This window comes from Suillus subaureus (assembly GCF_016647635.1).
Source record: "Suillus subaureus strain MN1 chromosome Unknown BJ212scaffold_158, whole genome shotgun sequence".
Classification (NCBI taxonomy): domain Eukaryota; kingdom Fungi; phylum Basidiomycota; class Agaricomycetes; order Boletales; family Suillaceae; genus Suillus; species Suillus subaureus.
Genome location: NW_024538714.1, coordinates 1 through 18,889, shown reverse-complemented (window position 1 = coordinate 18,889; position 18,889 = coordinate 1). Strand labels below are relative to the sequence as shown.

Sequence of the window (18,889 nt, the reverse complement as noted above, 5' to 3'; positions counted from 1 at the left end):
CGAAGACTGGGAAGCAGAACATGGACTGGTGAATGATTTATTCCTCATACAACAGACTGACTCTACCTCCGAAACATTAGTGACAGAATTATGTGGCCAATTCAAAGAGGAACCGCTTTTCCTGGAGGTCATAGAGGCATTGTTCAACCTCAATAGCAACAAACCAGAGTGAGAACATAGATGAGCACAGCACAGAGCACTGGGGTACATAGTCGAGGATGGACAACTATGGCGCATCGCAGATGGCAAAACGACTCAAGCACGGACACGTGTAGAGTGCGTCACAAAGAAGGAAGCAGTAGTGTTAGCAAGAGAAGCACATGCAAATAATGGGCATTGGGGGAGAGACCTCACCAAGTTACAACTCATGGATCAGATTGCAAGCCCATCTCTAGACCGATCCATTGTGACAGCACTCCTTGAATGCCCACAGTGCAAGAATTTCGGATCAACTCAGCTACACGCACTGATGTATCCCATTACAAGACAACATCTGTTCAAGTTACTAGTTGTGGACTACCTCTTGTTACCGAAAAGCAAAGGAGGGTACCATAACACCTTGCTAGTTCTCGACACGTATTCCCAATATGTCTGGGGGTTCAAACTAAAGACATACGGCACCGCAAAGACCATGATTGCAGGGCTGAATGCAATTGTACACAGCTTCCAAGCACCGGAAACATTTATGACAGATGGAGGGTTGCATTTTGACAACAGAGACGTACGTGCATGGTGCTTGGCACATAACGTGAAGTGCCATGTCGTGGCAGCCTATTCACCATGGATCAATGGATTAGTGGAGAATGCCAATGGGAAGTTGTTAGGACAGCTGAAGTGCTTGTGTAGCCCAAGGGTAGGAGAGGATGAAGAAGAGAATGCAAAGGCAGAAGATCTGATGTGGAAGTGGCCAGATCACTTTGACAAAGTGATCCAGCAACTCAATGAACGCATCATCCCAGCATTCCAATTCTCACTGAAAGAACTCCTTCTAGGATTGGTGGTCAACACTACCCCCACAGCTATCACAGACACAAGCAACAAACTAACCATGTTGGAAGTGGATGTTCATATGGCATACATGGACCAGCAGCACCTGGATGGAGCAAATCACACAGCAGCACATGCGATGAAACAGAAGAGTATTTTTGATAAGCAAGTCATGTGGTCACATGCAGGAGAAGTCATATTCGAACCAGGACAGCTAGTCCAGATCTATGCAAATGCTACAGACATGACAATGGCAAGCTCGAGGAAACTTGTACTGAAGTGGTCAGCACCCAGGCAAGTGGTTTCTCGCATTAGCAACTCTTATACTCTCACTTCTCTAGAAGGGTTCCCCATCAAAGGCCTATTCCATGCACAACAGCTTCGAAGATTTATTCCATGAAATGGTACCACACTAGTGGCACTGCAAGAAGCACTACAGGATAAAAGTGCAGATGAGAAGGAAGACGAATCATGGGAGGTGCAGTTGAAGATAGGAACCATATCAGAATACAACCCAGAATCAGAAGATGAGGATATGGGAGAAGAAGCAGACACAAGACCAGGATAGATTGAGATGTGACCCTGGAGGGACACATTTGGAGAGGGGGCAAATGTAGTGGGGAGCATTGGGTGAGAGCCAGGGAGATGAGGGCAGCAGGATGATGTGGTTAGGGAGATGCAGAGGTTAGGGGAGCAAGGACCCAACCAGCAGATTCCGGGGTCCTGGGCTCAGAGTCCATGAGCATATAGTATACACACATGTACAACAGAGAGACACACATGACTATATACTGTCTTCACCCTCTTCTGAGTGCAAGGCTGGCTTGGACACCACCTGCACTCACTCTTAAACACATGCGCAAAGCTCAAACAGCAGGTCATTCATGTCAATACAAGTAAGTTTATTGTTTCTACCAGTATGTTCAAGGCTTAATGTTGATATAGAAGGGGGAAGTTATGAGCATTTGTGGTCTTGTCCTGTGGTTTGTCACCTATTATCTTGTTGACTCCTACTCTTATGTCTAAAAAGTAAAGCAATTTTTTGGTGTAATTATGGTAATTGATATTGATTGCATTTGGAGTTTGATTTGAGATGACTTTGTGTTGATTGAGTTCACCAGCAGGTCACATGACAATTTCGAAGGTTGAAGGTTAAACTTAGTACTTGAGAGAACATCTGGGAAATGGCCAACTTTGTGGCTAATAGCTCTGGGCAGAATGTAAGCACTACTCAATGGCAGTGATCCAAAAATAGTGCCCACTCATTGTGGTGGGCAGTACACTTGGTACAAAGAATTCTACAAATACATTGAATTTGAACTGCTCTATGCATAAAATATTTGAAATCATGAATGTCATGATAGAGACAGGTGCAGGAGCACCAGGGAGCTCACATAAGTGGACAGTTGGGGCACAAGACATCATTTACATATTTACAAGGGTGGCAGCAGGCACAACTTGAAAGTATGGGAGGGCTCATGTAAGACAGTATGAGAGCAACATGAGAGGAGGCAATTTCTGGGGCTAGAGCAAGTCTCAGCGAGAGTTAAAGATAACAATGCTAACATTTTATTTACCTAGAGCAAGTCTAAGGTATATGTTAGTTAATGTAGAGTACGAACAACGAATATGATGCGTACCTCAGTGAGAGTTAAAGATAACAACACTGAGGTATAATGCTACAAGCTGACATGTATAAGTAGTTTACACAAGGAAGCAAGGAAGCAGTCAGAGCCAATGCTACTGGTAAGACAACACATGGTGTCAAAGGTGCAAGATACAATAAGTGAACAAGAAAAGGAAAGGAAGTTATGAGGTTAATCCCTTGGACTGTTGTCCCGCACTCTCCTGCCAACAGCAATCAATGGTTCCATTAGTTATAAGGGAAAAATATTGTGCAAGTGAGAAAACAGCAGGTGAAGGAGAGGAAGTTAGCAGGAGGTGTTGGAAAGCAGGAGGGTGCAGTGGAAGTACCGTCCACTGGAATATTAGTGCAATAAAACAGCAGAAAAAATAAAAATAGAAAAGAAAAGAAATCTGGTAGGTGGTCAGTTATAAAAGGAGGTGGCAGACAGGAGGGCAGGAGGAGTTATGCTCATTGTTGACTGAGTTGACACAATCTGCATGGTGTCTGACTATGATAGCAGAGTCATAGTAGTAGTTTCCTATGCTCTGATCAATTTGGCACTTACATCAGATAAACAAAATAAATAAACAACCAAGAGAGTTGTTAGGAAAAAGCTTGTAGCTGTTGTTTAGTCATCCATGTGGCTTGCATCATGTAACGAGTGAGTGCTGAATAGGCTACAAGATGAGTCAACCGTGGGAATTTGGACTTAGAACATTTTTCAAGGAATGTATGATGTAGGATGTTGATTAGAAATTGCAACGCCCAAGATCATGAGGTATCAAGAGATCTAATGGGGCTGGCCACTGAAACTTCGAAGGCTCGATCAATTTCTGTTCATGCTGCCAGAAGGAGGAAAGTTTTAGATAATGTATCCTTTTCCAGTTGGGTGGTGGTTTGTAAGCATGGGAAGTGCTGAGAAGATACCTGGTGATTCACATCCAGGATACATCCAGGTTGGACAATGGATAATTATACAATGTGATGTATTGGGATTGATGGATAACTATCCTCTTAAGATGTATTAATATAGCAGTATGAGCTGAAAGGAGTTGATTGCGCTATTTTTCATGATTTTAGGCGCTATTTTAATGACCGGCCAAATTTTGGGGTTTGAGTGACCACAAAGATTGTTATTGGCAGCTCAAATGAAGCTTTGTTCATCTTCAAGTAGTCTAATCATGTGTAAGGCGTCGTTACTGAGGTCTTTCAGAAGGTTGTCTGGAAGCTAACCATAGTTGTCGATTTTGCATGTCCGCAACTGTAGTCATTCTTGGTGTTCTGCTTCTTTCGGGTCTTTGTTCCAATGCAGGTCAGCATCAGCTCTGGCTCTGGAACCCAGTGTGCTCGTCTAAGTCAATTTCAGTCAGCTACTGGCATTAAATATTTTCCAAATGTATGGTTTTCACTCCAAGAATTGGTATGCCTCGATACATTGTCCCAATTGGGCATTCCTGCTTTGTGTTACAGTCGTGGTTACCCCCTGTCTCTTTTTCTCCTTACTTGTGTATTACGTCGTGACCGCACCTGGCTGTGCCATCATTAGACTAAACATCCTTCCATATTTGTATCACAGCACGACCACCATGTGCCATCGCTAGCTGACTCACTCTCTTATCTCTGACTCACTTATGACGTCACTAGATGACTCATTCTCTTATCTCTGACTCAACTGATGACGTGTACGTACCTGCCCTAAAGTACCTACATCTATATAAACTGGGTCATGTACTTAGATAGATCTTCACTTTAATCTACTAGGTTTTACCCAGAACTATCCTTCACTTAGGACCTCCAATCCTAAGTCGTCTGATAACCAATATTCAAGTCAGAGACACTCTCTTTGGCTTGTCTTAAAGCACCTTACATTTGTAAGGCTTTGATCCGGCTTCAAGTGTTACTCTTATCGAGTACTTGTCGTTGCGCCCATCCTAGTCAAAATACAGTTCGCCGTAACACTTTGATCTGATCGCTCTGGACCAAGGTAAAGGCCCTTTCTACCACCACGCAGTGTATCCATTCATCCAAAAAGGTTGAGCCTCACTACAAGACCACAAGGTCTGCTCATCAAACTCAAAGCTCCATTAGGTGTGTTCTGCCCCTAATATTGTGAAATTACTGCCTCAGGCACCGGAGACATTGCAACTATAGCAAGTCACTCCCTGGCAATGCAGTGAACTGCGAATTGCTCCACCTTGGGATCCATCAAGCCAAGCCTGCAAGTCAAATAATACTCCGGTATCTATGCCGCCACCTTGATGGGTTCACAGCTCATTCATAAGAAATAAGAAGCTGCATGATCCATGCATCTTTTTGACCTCTGTTTGCACCTATCTTGACACTCTTTCATATCACATATTGCATCTTCTTCACTTGATTGGTATACAAAGTGCGCATTAAGCCACCTGGCTGTTACATAACTGTATTTAACATGCGTCCCATTGTCGTCCGCACCTCAGCGTTTTCATCACTCGCTGAGACTGTTCCCTAGTGTACAACCTCTCGATGCAGTATTCATCTGACAATATCGCAGCAGCAAAGAGCCTTCAATTCTCTACGGTGCGTCTTCTTGTCGATATGATGGTGAATGATGCTTGACAAGTTCTATCAGTACATATATGGTAAGTAGTACTGTCTGAGCCCCTTGTCCCTTGCCCTAACACAATTCAGCGTCGATAGCTACATTCTGTGTAGGTTTGTCCTCATCTGTTTACACTTGCTGTTAATCTCGCTTATCCAGGTCTATGATTATGCATGTTCACTTCATGAAGAGGTAATACACACGCTCCGTAATATACCTCGGTTTTAATATTTCGATATCTACCGTATGCTGTGCAAAGTGGACATTTTTGCTTCAATCGCACTGGAACAAGGTGAAAGGCCTGTATATTGCTACACGATACCTTCCCTTTATTCTTCTCACTACAAATCTATATAGTGTGTCCCGCTCCAGCAGACATGCCCTGATCATGAACTAACGCTTGTTCTTCAGTGAATTTATCCCCAAATGAGAATCCAGGTGTATGTGATGTTGTGCGCTGAGCAGAGTTAATGAGAACGAACCACTTACTCCATGATTTCTCCAGAGATGCCGGGTGTTGGTCAATATTGACTCAGGTATGTGATTGGTACATTCATGTACACTCATCCTTGCTGAGCACTAATACTTCCCTCTCACAGGTATTGGTATGGTATCGGTCATTTTCTCAGAATGTATCTCTCGTTCATTTGTACTATATGTGTGTTTCTGATCTGATTCATCCAGGTTTTTTCATCCTCAGAACATACGCGCTCTGGAATAATAATAAAATCTTGCTCGCAGCCATGATGTCCACCTTTTTTGTGAGTTCCCGATCCCCTCACCATACCCAAGCCAGTGATAGAGGCATCAGCCAGGCTTTTATCATAGCAGGCTTCACCATTGCCTTCGCTATTACTGTCCCCGCAGCATGTACTCGCTCTTACTTTCCCTATGGTGTTCCACGACCACTGAAAAATTCTGTTCACTTTCATAGATGCAACTAGTGCGATCCCAGGCATCACAGGGTGTTACCAGAGTTCGACCAGTTTCTGGCTCTTCATACCATTTATTCTCCTTTCCGTGTTCGAACTGGGTGGGGATCTGGGAACATATGTATGTATGTAACACACGCTGACAGATATTCTCCCCAGGACTCATGATGCTCACGCTCATACGCACCGCACATAGCTGGCGGATAAACCCAACCCATCTGTACGTTGTCCTGGTGAAACATAACATATTCTATTATACATGTGGTTTTTGTAAGTTAACACTCACACCTGCCGTTTTTTCCATGTTCATACATGATCATTTCTCTTTCCTAAAGTGTTCTCAGTGGTGAACATATTCACATCGCTGCTCCTCCATGTGCGTGAATCTCTCAGATGCCTTTTATGATCGAGTTGTTGATGTCCTGCACCCCAGTATTCCTACCAATACATGTTACATGAGTATGCACCTCCACATCCTGCTGCGCATTCTTACTAACAATACCAAACTTACACCCACGTACAGCTTCCAGTTCGTGATCCTCACAATCCTCGCCACACGCATGCACCTCCATCTCTGGCAGGTGAACCGACATGCATACAGCTCTGGCGCCCTCATGCATATTCCAATGTCTGACATGCCATCTGTGAATTCCATGGCATGATATCTTATCCTGTGGCTTATTCAGTGTTGTTTGTGGAGCGAGACTTGCACTGTACGAGATGACTGGTGGGGGCGTGTTTTGTAGAGAGATAATTTATTTATCTATATACCGCAACAAACTGAAACTTTAAGGATGTGGTGCCCTGCGGGCTGTCTTTGGGTTATTGTACCAAGTATAAGTTGGGGAATAATACGAATAGCTAGAGAGGTCCACGTTTGTGGTGAAGTTGTTGGTTTGCACATGGGGACGCAGTTACACTACAATGTCTTGCTGGTCATGAAGTCGCAGTGTTGCAACCTTGTCACGAATTCCTCATTGCAGTCTACGTTTGCAGACATCCTTGCCTATGTATCAACAAATCAAATTTCTCTGAGCATGAATGAGCATGTTTAGTGGGGGCAAAATTATGATATTCTATAGTTCTCATGGCTACATTATCATGGACCCCTGGATTCAGTGGTCTTGCGAAGTCAAAGGTGGTCTGGTTAGTCATGATGACAGTCCTCTGAATAGGATCTGTTTAGGGCTGCTGCTACAAATCTGTACCTCTGTTTTGGACGTCAAATATCCCAAAAATTCTGCAAGTCATGTTTGTGTCCACTTAGCAACAGGGATACGTTTTACATCGGGATCTCCAAGCAATCCCGCTCGAGTTAGTGTCCAACTCAAAAGTTGTTTCTGCAGTGATTGTAGAAGCAACGTTAGTTCGCGACTTTAGCAGCAATGGACCGACAGGGAGAACGCTCTCCTACTTTGGTGCATAGTAAATGATTTCAAACGTCGGAGGCGGCACCCAGAAACCAATAAGGGAAGTAAATTCCACAAAGAAAATTAGAAACTGCTAGCCCACTAAAGTGGTCGGTTCCAGCCAGCTGCATGCACATACCTTGTTTTTGGGGTTTGGGGTTTGGAGATTTCACTCACCTGGCTCCACAGGGCCCCACTCATCTCACAAGATCTAGGGTCCGGGAGATTCAGTCATATCTTGACGCCGGGCTTGGGAGTACGTCAGCTGGGAAGTCTATTCTATATTGGCGATGTAACCTCCGAGTCAAAGCCTCCTGTTGGTAACTCTCACCTTTTCTGTTGGACTTCCACCCTCGAGGCCTTAATGCCCACGTCTATGATACATATATATACAGTAAACACAATTCTCGACCGTTTTCAGAAACATGGAAGCTGCATAGCGCCACACTTAGCTAACACAGCTTCAGAGTGTCAATGGCATTTTAAAGGTTCTTGGGACTCACTCAACAGTTGGGCGCTGTGCTTCACATTCCTTGCTGGAACCTGTCTACTGCACTTTATGCGATGACCTACCAATCCAAACCTACTTCCAATGGGGTGTATCGCATCAAAGTTCTCAATCAGGATCTTTTCATCGAAAGCGCTTCTGGTAATAACCCAGGGCTGAAGCTTGCTTTGCCTTCTCCAACCAGCAACACACAAAAAGTACGTTAACTAATCACATTTTGTTTTACTACATGCTCAATTTGTGCAGTGGACCCTTACCCAAGTGTCAGGGCAAAACAACGTCTGGACGATAGTCAGCGTCGAGGATGGGTATGGTGTGACCCACAAGAAGACCGCAAAGACCTACTGGGGTTATGGATACCCTTATCCTCAGAATGATCCTTCCTTGAATTGGTCTATATTGGAACGAACCAGTGATGGTCAAACCTTCTCGAAGTCTGTTGCCCTAACCTTATGTCGCTAAAAGTTGTACTTCACATGTGTCACAGGATAAAGCTGAGCAGCAAGTCGAGCTGCTTCGACTCCTGTGATCCAGGATCAGATGCTGTTTGTGCCCGGGTCTACTTTCCTGACATTTTCTCATGCCCTTTTCCTTCACAGGTCCACTTTTATTATGACCATACTCATGTCGTATGTCTTTTATACTCCTTTTGAGACTGTACTCCTACGTGATCATCATCTAAAGTACGATTTTCCCAAACAATGCTTCGTTTTTGAGTTAGTTCCAAACCCTTCTGTGCCACTGTGAGGCTCACTTCATTTTGTGAAAACTGCATGGCACTGATCATAAATTCGACCCAGGGATATCATGTTCCTTCAAGACGCTACAGGGAGTCAACAACCATATATCAACACCGCGCGCAGTGGGATCACCCAGATTTGCAACACTCTTTTAGCCGGGGGAAAATTCACTCCGCAAGATCTCAGATTTGGTCTTATTGCCTTCCGCGACCATCCTCCTCAAGATCTGAGCTTCATCATCCAGGAATACCCTTTCACGTCCGATGTTGGAAGTTTTACTTCTAATTTAGGCGGCTTAACAGCGATGGGCGGTGGAGATGGACCTGAATCTCAAAGTGATGCTTTGTCCGCTGCCTACAAGGCTGACTGGAAGGATGAAGCGACAAAGGTTGTGGTGTTGATTACCGATTCACCCCCGCATGGAATTGGGGAAGATGGAGATCACTTCCCTGAAGGGTGTCCACTTCGTAAATCATACTTTTGTTCTTCAGTTGTAATGAATCAGTGACTAATGCCAAAACAGAAATTGACCCGCTCCGTGTTGCAACGAAAATGGGAAAGGCTGGCATCACTCTGGTATGTCGATCGTTCCAGATCTCATGCTAGAATTTAATGTCAACACAGTATGTGATTGCGTGCGAGCCTTCTCTGGGCCAGGCTTACAAGGTGAGATCTTCTTCATGCTCCCACGTCAGATGTGTTATTGATTACGCAGAGAGCGCGTGATTTCTACCAAGGGTTGGTCAAGAAAACCGGGTAAAACGATCACAGCTTCGACCATATATTCATAAGTTAACTGTTTGTGATAGAGGGAAAGTGGTCAACCTCGGCGATCTCAGTGTGCTACCCACTCTCATTGCTGGTTCCACTCTAGAAGCAGTCGACAGCGAGATTTACGTTGCCAAGTATCAGGCTGAAGTTCGCAGTATGGCGAACGATCAGAAGATGAGCGCCAGCGAAATTCTTCTGAAGCTACACAAGAACTTTGCGGCTGCAGGCATCCAACACACCACCCTCGTCGTCGATAATATGTACGAACAGCATACACAAGGAGATCGGAATGCCGACATATGGTTCAATGCTGAGAATCTCAACGAAGCGAAGCATAATATTCAGGAGGTAAAATATCGAGAAATCTTGTGTTTTTATTTCTTATAACTCTGTCAAGGTTGAAGGCAGTCGTATTATCGAAAAGTACCAGACCCCTGGGGCAGAACAGTCCGCTACTGTAGAGATGCAGCCGATCAGCTTGGCTCAGGTGATTTTTGCCTCACTCGTATCAAATTTTGTAGTGACCCCTTTTATAAGGTTGAGACTGTCATTCAGAAGTGTCTTATGAGAGAATTGTAAGTTTGAAGACCATGTTGTTTTCGCGGATATCGGCATGTATTAGTATTACCCAGTTCGAGTTATGTAACGCCATAGCAAGTCTCATTGAATTGAAAGATCAAGCCCAGTGAAAATCGACAAAATACAGGTAGATATACGTAGATAGAAGCCTAAAAAAATAATCCCTATGAAAAATATTGATACCGTTTGACCTCTTTTGACAAATGAGACTTTTCAAGACGCAAAAAGAAAGACATCAAGAGAAAATTTAGATGTTTAGATGCGATTCTCGCTGCACAGATATCCATTTACATACGAATTTATCACGCGATTTGTTACAAAAACAGATCTAATGAGAGCAAATAAGATTATCTGTAGGTATCGCCAGGGTTAGGGTGGTATCGCAAGCATTACTAGATTGGGTATCGCTGCGCCTAGTGCGCCATCCCGCCCTCCCCGCCCTCCCCGCCCCCTCCCCGCCATCCCGCCCACTATTCATCCTGGTTGTCGTCTGCTTGAGCCAGTCCTGGGGCAGACAGCTATAGAACATGCGGTCAGTACATGTGATAGCAATGCAAAAAACACTCACCTGAACAGCTGCTTTGCACTTGTATAACTAGTGTGATTGTAGACAGGTTAGTTAGATGTTAATAAAAGAAAATTAAACGAACCTCTTTGTCAGCTGTAGACAACCTATTCCAGTAAGTAGCGAAGACACTGGCTGGTTCCTTTTGATGGCCGTTTGACTGCCACTCGAGGGCGCAAAGATTCCTAGACAGATAGTAATGAGCTTAATTACTGAAAAATATGGAATAGGACTCACCGCGCCATGATCTTGGGGCTCACACGCATCGGCTTGGTACTCGGCTGTCGCTTCTTGATGGCATCAGCCTTCGAGTCGATCGTGTTAGCATTGACAAGTTCCATTTTCACAGCGAGTGAAGCCAGATCGGCAAGTGAAGTCGAATTTGAGCTCGATGAGATGTCGGTCATGGATACTGGTGTGATGATGTGTGAGGGCAGGACTACAGCCGGGTTGGATTCAGAACTCGAGGAGACGATAGAAGTTGAGGAATCGATAGAAGTCGGAGGAAGTTTGGGTGGAACGGGTCTGGGCTGAGGTTTCATAAGAAGATTAGAACTACATCAATCGATCAGTAGGATGAATAACAAATTGATCAAGACTTACAGAGGGTTTTTGATCTGGTAAACAAGTGAAGTTAGTGTCTGGTTGGTGCGCTTACAATCCAACTCACCTCTACAATAGGCACCTCTTTGCCTTTGCCTTTATTGGTGCTGGGTGGTGGTGTTGGTTCACGGTCGAGGGAGGGGTGTCGCAGTGTGTCAGGTATCTGTAGACGCATTGATTAGCGAGCTTCAAGAATTAAAAAAAAACTTACCGCTTCATTGGTACTAGTAGAAGGCTCGGTGACAGGCTCGGAGATTATATCTGAATTGATCCGTGCTCGCTTCTTCGTATGTTCCACTTCGAGTTCGTCACCAGGCTCGGCCTTAACGCGCTTGCTGGCTTTCTTGCCCTTGACATGGTAGGTCGACCATTGAGAGTAATTGTCGGTCATCAGCTTCATTGCCTTCCAGTTGTCGGCACACAAACGAAATTCGATATACTCTTTGCGCAGAGTATGAATAAGCCACCGTAAGACTTGCAACGAGGCTTGGCCAATAGACACCGGTGCGAGGCCTTGGGATTGAAGTTGCTGGAAGCTTGAGAGCATATGATTGCGGATGCTCTTCGCACGATCAGCCGAAACAGGCTCGCCTTTCTCGTCCTGCAAGTAAGTACACGACACATTGATGCCTTGCGCCATGCACCCAGATCCTCGAGATGTGCATCTAGAACTTTCGGGTTCAGCGGATGTGCTTTTCGGATATTGTACCTGCCATTCCTTCTTCGTCCACGATCGAATTGACGGATAGTCCTTCCGATCAAGTTCTTGATCGCATTCTTCAGCGACTATCTCGCCCACTAACAAAGGTTTTTGATCGTCGGAAATGATGTTCGAGGTGTCACATGCGGATAGAGATGATGATGTCGATGCTACAGAGCTCGCGGAACCACGGATATTGACAATAACATTCCTGTATTCGATATTTTCAGCATATATGCGCATGTACTCAATAGATTTACTTACTGTAAAGCTTGGCAAGTGGAATTGAGGCCAGCATTTTCGTTGATCAGCCTGAGTCTATCAGCCTGCAGACTGGCGACAGTGTGCTGTGATTCTGTGAGTTGCCATTTGAGTTGGGCAACTAAACTCGTGTCAGAGTCTTTGCATGCCAGCCGATCGTTTTCGAGAAGAGAATGAAGGCTATCTTGAAATAGCAGAGGCTTACCATGTATTCGACATCAGTTTCTGATCTTCGATGCATCAATGTAATTAATTTAACGACTCACGCTACTAGCCATTGGGTCCCGCAAATGAAACATCTGGGCCTGGCTGGATCCAATATTCGGATCAAAGCCTGTTAATGACTGTGGATTAATTTGAGATAAGAGGTCGATGTATCCGGCGGGTGAGGTTGTGTCGTTGAGTGACATGATGGTATGAGTTGAAGTCAAGAAAGGAAACTCACCAAAAACACACCAAGTCCGGACATCTGTAATGCTACCACCAGCTGTCCAAGATTTTCTGGACCTATCATCAGATCCAGACCTTGATGGTTATCAGGCTGATACCAGGTGAGTCTTTGCTTCGCAATCGAGATCTAGATCTATTAATCTTATGTACTAGCATCAATACAAATGATTCCAACGACTCCACCTGTTCTAGCACACCCGTCATGACCTTGTCCGACGATTTCTTGCTGGATCCCGACAATTGGACTTCTGATCCTCTCAGGGCGCGTCTGATGAGGCTGAGGGATTTATTACAACAAGAGTAAGTTTTAATTTATTTCTGTGACATTTTAATACAAGTTAAGTAGATCTACTCCTACCAAACCTACGCCCATCCTCCCTGTTGATGACCCGAGCAGTGTGACCGAACCAGAAAGCGAACCCGAGATAGCTGCACCTATGCCCATCCTCCCCGTCGACGACCCGAGCAGCATGACTGAGCCAGAGAGCGAACCCGACAACCTGCCCCAGCCTACCATACTGACTCCTACCCTCCCCGTTGATGATCCAAGTAGTGTTACTGAACCGGAGAGCGAACCCGAAAACCCGCCCCAACCTGAGTTCACCACACCGATCAAGATCAAGGGCGCAACTCCAGTTCCGAAAAAGAAGGGCTTCTTCGACACTCCAAGTCCCCCAGGGCCTGATTCACTCTATTGGAAGTATGTCTCACGCGAAGAAGACGAAAAATGGTATGATCGTTCAAAAACAGACTCCAGCTTTCATGCAGTACGTTCAATGAAACAGCAACTCAAAGACATTAGTTAGAAATGCATTGTATTGTATGTAGTTGACATGATCACACTTAATGAAACGCTTTGGTGCGATCAACTTCCGTCTGATGGGATCAGTGTGATGGGATCAAGGTAGTCTGATTGTATCAATGTAAGGTATGCGAGGTATGCGTATGACATCATAAATGTACTCTACTAGTCCTCATCAGGGATATTATCCTCAGTGCCGCCCATCCTGATGATATCCAGCCCTGGACGCTCTACAAGGTAAAACAACACTCCATCAATGCCGGGAAACTGATGTGGAATCATGGCGACCACTGATTGGATATGAGAAACTTCAATGAGTCGCAATGATGCGTCGCCACGATATGTGCATGCAACGACAGTCTGGAATGAGCGCTCCAAAAGTTCTGGGTGTGGCGGTCCATATTCTGAAATGAGTGCGAAGGTCTTGTCTTCATCGTGAATCGTCATGTTGAAATAAAAAAGGACTTCTGCAATAGTTGTTGTCCCATCAATGAATAACTGTAAGACACCAATGTCAGATCAGCTGAGTAACTTAGAAACTTAAAGCATACCTTCACATTTCGCGCCATCCTTGGCTGCCTAGTCATTGCAAGCTCCTTCCACGCAGATCGTGCGACCTGTCCATTGGGAAGTTGAAGTCGAGCCCACCTAATGATTCGAGGGGTAGTAGGAACATGTATGTCTTTTGCAGTGAGATATCGAAGAATGGCATCGGATTCACAGCGCCGAACTGTGTGAGGAGTGCGTTCTCGACGGCGTAACAGCACGTAACCGTTTCCTAGGTCTTGTGAACCTTGTGGAAGGTTAGTTTTTGCGGGTTTGATTGAGGGAATGATGACTTTGATTGCATTGACTTGACAACGGCGTACAGCACGTTGAGACAGATTGGCATAGACAGATGTGTTGTGAAGTCGGATTTCTTGAGCTAGGTTGCCAATGGTCTGCTCCATTGTCCATTGTGACGAACAAATTGGCGGTCCCTTGTTGATAGTTTCAGGGGCAATATGTAATGTAGAATGGATCCATGGGCAAACAAAGTGAAGGCGATCTATGTGGCGTTGGTAATAAATTTCCTCGAAGTCTTGCGAGAAATCAATGAGATGCTGGTGAGCATCGACAAGATCTGATCGGGGGATATGGTACTGTTGCATCAGACGCATTCCGCGCACAAGATGACACAGATTGGTCCAGTATGGGGTGGGAAGGATACCGAATAGTGTCGCAGGTGCCATTCTGTATAAGTAAAGGAGCCATTCCCATGCCTTGTAACCACTATTAATCTTCTCGGCAGGATTACGAGGTGGTCGGTCAAATGAGCCTGGCAGAAAGGGAGTTGCGCTAGCGATGATGGATCCATGTGCTTTCCAGGCATCCTTCGTGAGAACAGCCCAATCCCATGTAGATTTGTCGTCTGTGGGGTCTGCCCTGAAGGTACCTCGCCAGAGAGGTATGAGAAGATCACCAACGTTGATGGCAGCAACGTGCATGATGTCCGAACCAAAACAGAGGGGAACAAGGAGGATGTGATCAGTGTCGAAGCCGCAGAAAATACTCGGTTTGGTGATTCCAGTCTCGAGCCGTGTCTGTTCATACTCGGCCGTGTTTCTGCACTTAATAATGCACTGTAGGTTAGTTTCATAGTCAAATGATCCAACAGAAGGCAGCTCGCCAACGGGAATGTCAGGGTGAGAGTCGGTTCCATCTGGCCGAAGAAGAGCAGGATAGTATGTAGGCCCGCCAGGTTTGTGCCGCCCAGGTAGACCACAGTAAAGACGGCAACCCATTTTGCCGTGATGACCCACAAGGCCAGTCAAAAAGGCCATACCAGGGCCGTCCGCTGTAGCTATGAATAAAAATGGATGTGAGGTAAAGGATATTTGTTGTGCTCCATTCCAGATGACGAGACCCTCGGTTTGGATGGCACGCAGATGATGGAGACCAGGAAATAAGAATGAGTCGAGGTTTTTTGGCTTTTTAGGGCCAGGAATGATGCCCCCGGGGATGACATACTTCTTCTGGTACCGTTCCTCTGGTGCGTGATCGAAAAGAACCCAGATGTAGATCCAACAGTCGGACTGTTTAGACTCGTAAAGCTGCGCACCGTCGATTGACAACATGAGCACAGAGTCTCCATCTTTGATTTGGCCTGACTGATAGGCTTCGAGATATTGCTTGCCGTGGAGTACGTCCTCATAGACATCAGGTATGCCTCCGCTAATCTTGAGTTCTTCGAGAATCTTCTGAGTGCGTTCTTCACGCCATCTCATTTTCTTTGCATGGTCGGGATGACGCCATAGAGCTTGCAGTTGTGGTCCGACAGGAAATGTATCGAAAGTCTGACGAGGGACTTTTTGCGTTGGCTTGCTCTTCTTTGCATCCCAACGAGATTCTCCGCATCGAGGGCACACATCAAGGTGAGCAAATGGTCCTGTGAATGCAAGACATGTGTTAACACACATGTCATGGACGATCGGAACGACACCACTCAGTTCCGCAACAGCTTGTTTGACGCAATAGTGGCTGAGGATGTTGTCTTCGGGGTGACATTCCATAGTTGCATCACGTACAAGGTTGTATGCATTGACTGTAAGGTTGGCAAAATAGTATTTCAATGATAATGTAAGATCAGGGTCCATAGCATCAGGAAGTGTACGTGGGGGATTTCGAAGTCGGTCAAGTGCCTCTGCAGGCAGACGTGCGTGAGGATCGTCGAGTGAGGCTTTGCGAAGGGCTGTAATAAAAGCCATGGCGTCTTGAGCATCCTGGAGGCACGCCATGCGGTGAAGTTCGTCTAAGTCTTCATCAGTCCAGCCCATCGTTCGTGTCTCTGCTCCGTTCCCCTCTGCTCCATTCCCCTCTGATCCGTTCCCCTCTGATCCGTTCCCCTCTTCTCCGTTCCCCTCTTCTCCGTTTTGATCGAGATCGTCAATATGATCAATAGGTGCCGCCGGTGGTTGTTGGTCTGGCTGTGTGACACCTTGAGAACCACGAGGTTGGTCAGAATTTTGGTCCTCTTCTAGAAGCACCTCATCAGGAAGCCGATTGTCAGGAAGCGCCTCAGGTATGGTGTCATACTCGAGGCCATCATACTGATAAAAATCTAGATAATATTAAATTCTCGATCATGATCGAGAAGAAGGACTTGTACCTTCATGAGCGTCATCAGGGTGGGGGTCAGGCTGTTCAGAAATATGTGAGTGAGCCTCTGGAATAAAACAATCGGACTTACCTCAGATGTATGCACTAGTTCTGGGCTGTCAGAACGTCCCTTTTTCTGATTTATAGGTCCCCCACCATTGAGATCTTCCTGAGGCCTCTTGCTGGACGAGGATGCAGCTGGTGGAGGGGTGCGTCGAAGATCTGGTGATGGGAGATCTGGCGCAATGCTCAGAGCGATCGGAGGAAGGAAGATTGATGTGCATCTGCTGGGCTTATGTCTGAAGTAAGTAGCTTTGGAAACACGTAAATTCCTCCCGCCTGTTTTACGAAGACAGGATTTACAGTCGCACACATGGATGATAGTGCCATCATCAAGTCTGTGCACGCCAGCTTCCATAGAGTCCATGATATGCCTTACGGTTTTGCAGATTTGGACTTAGTGATATTAATATTGAAATTGGCGATCTGATCTTAGCTTGCCCATGCACATTGCAAAGTGCATGTGATCTTTGCTTATTGTATGTTTTTTTACCTTTGCAAAGATTCTTGACATTTTGCAGACAATTTCATTTTTGACGTCTCGAATTTATTGAATTTCTATCTATCTCGTTTGGTACTTAGCTATGTATCTACATGTATCTACCTGTATTTTGTCGATTCTCACTGGGGATCAAGGTCTGCGGAGCTATGGTGCTGTTCACTTGTGTACTTTGTGCGGACGCCAAACCGACCTCAAATTTTTCATTAGCTATAAAACCCGAAATCTTCGGGTCCTCGAGTCTCGATGCTCACTCGCACACAGGTGAATGGTTGTGTACGTACGTGAAACACATTAGAGTCCAAATCATCATCGGATAAACCTGGAAACCCACCACACAATAACACGCAGGGGAGCATTTCGGTGTATATTATTTATCGCAAGCCTCGTGGCGGAGGACAAGATTCAGGAAGCTGTTATCTCTCGTCAATCTAACACGTGTTGAGGACATAGGACTGAAATAAATAATCGACATACCACCAGGTTGCTCACATCCCACTCGCATTATAAAAAGCTTTGAAGGCAAATAGATTTGGGCACAATCACCAAACATATCAGACTATCGTTTTTAACGCTATTCCCGTCAGTAACGTTTCAACATCGTCTGGTACAAGTAGAAAGCCGCCCGTTACTCACATGCCTACTAAAATCTACCCTCCATCATCTGTTGAAGCAACGTCAGACTCGTGCATTGAAGGTACGCAAACACCATGAAACCCGCCAGAGAAGCAATTTTCTCGACACACCTCTAATTTTCTTGCATCCCTCTTGAATATTGTATCCATGGCTAGTTCCAGAATCGTAGTGGCGCTTCAAGTACCTAAGAAACAAAATATGACGGGGTGCTCAAATGTCATCATCCGTGAGCGGTTGAGATAAGCCTAAGAACGAACGAAGGCAAACTTCCTCCTTGAAGTCCTGGTATATCTTACGGTTACTCTTGCGCTGATGCAAGTCCCAATATCAAGAGTTGTTGACTACGAGAGAAGAATAGGCACCTCGAGTTTTCGCGCTTCCTCCTCATATGGGTGACTCTGGTGCACGAGGAAGTGATCTGCAAGGATATAAAACAACATGCTGGAGAGGTACATCTCGTAGAGACAATCAGCCTTGTTTCCTCTATATACAACAAGAGTTCATCGCACCTGGAAAGATTGCATTAGACAGAACAAAACAGATTCCTGACTCGGATTTAGTTGGCACCATGGTGACCCTTCCTTTTTGAAGATCACGTGAGGCTCGTATGCGGGGGCGACGGATTATAATCGCGGATAATCGGTGTCGTTACGTCAGGCGATGGAACATGTCGATCTTTTTCGCCGTGACCAGCAATAGTACTATTCAACGACTGCTCGTCATCTAGGCCTGCTCATCACGGGAATTTTTTTTGGATCAGGCCATCTGAGTGGCATGTCCCTCCTTGAGAATTCGGCCAATCTTAGCATCTAGACTAACCCTGACAGCAGAACGGAAGTTGGTGCAAATGGCAAAGTCAACATCAAGCATCATGACAAATTGGGTGCAGGTGGGGAGACGTGCGGCATTCCGGCAAGTATTCAATTGACGGTCGAAGGGTGTGAGAATGAGGTGTATGTCGATGTAAATTGACATCACGGGCATTGACGTCTATAGGCCATGCAAAATATCCAAAAGGGCGTGTGTTGCACTAGGTTTTAC

General features: G+C 45.4%; 5 protein-coding genes across 5 annotated transcripts; 2 read left to right on the top strand and 3 right to left on the bottom strand.

The window, feature by feature from the left end:
• Positions 1-1,048: 1,048 nt before the first annotated feature.
• BJ212DRAFT_1288471 (uncharacterized protein) lies at positions 1,049-1,387 on the top strand (the record flags this gene model as incomplete). The annotated part of the gene is made up of 1 exon (XM_041332034.1): positions 1,049-1,387. One exon carries the CDS (start codon positions 1,049-1,051, stop codon positions 1,385-1,387), a length of 339 nt encoding a protein of 112 aa, XP_041185674.1.
• Positions 1,388-10,604: 9,217 nt separating this feature from the next.
• BJ212DRAFT_1488461 (uncharacterized protein) lies at positions 10,605-12,673 on the bottom strand (the record flags this gene model as incomplete). The annotated part of the gene is made up of 9 exons (XM_041341368.1): positions 10,605-10,652; positions 10,703-10,729; positions 10,785-10,884; positions 10,937-11,254; positions 11,303-11,316; positions 11,370-11,465; positions 11,514-12,213; positions 12,267-12,463; positions 12,530-12,673. The coding sequence occupies 9 exons, from the start codon at positions 12,671-12,673 to the stop codon at positions 10,605-10,607; spliced, it is 1,644 nt and encodes a 547-aa protein (XP_041185673.1).
• A 64-nt stretch (positions 12,674-12,737) lies between these two features.
• Positions 12,738-13,519, top strand: BJ212DRAFT_1488460 (uncharacterized protein; the record flags this gene model as incomplete). The annotated part of the gene is made up of 3 exons (XM_041341367.1): positions 12,738-12,814; positions 12,867-13,013; positions 13,060-13,519. The coding sequence occupies 3 exons, from the start codon at positions 12,738-12,740 to the stop codon at positions 13,517-13,519; spliced, it is 684 nt and encodes a 227-aa protein (XP_041185672.1).
• A 161-nt stretch (positions 13,520-13,680) lies between these two features.
• Positions 13,681-15,002, bottom strand: BJ212DRAFT_1288469 (uncharacterized protein; the record flags this gene model as incomplete). Its single annotated transcript, XM_041332033.1, has 2 exons — positions 13,681-14,013; positions 14,073-15,002. The coding sequence occupies 2 exons, from the start codon at positions 15,000-15,002 to the stop codon at positions 13,681-13,683; spliced, it is 1,263 nt and encodes a 420-aa protein (XP_041185671.1).
• A 2,888-nt stretch (positions 15,003-17,890) lies between these two features.
• Positions 17,891-18,459, bottom strand: BJ212DRAFT_1288465 (uncharacterized protein; the record flags this gene model as incomplete). The annotated part of the gene is made up of 4 exons (XM_041332032.1): positions 17,891-18,032; positions 18,102-18,157; positions 18,211-18,331; positions 18,383-18,459. Coding segments are annotated over 4 exons (396 nt in total), but the record flags the coding sequence as incomplete, so codon positions are not given.
• Positions 18,460-18,889: the final 430 nt, after the last annotated feature.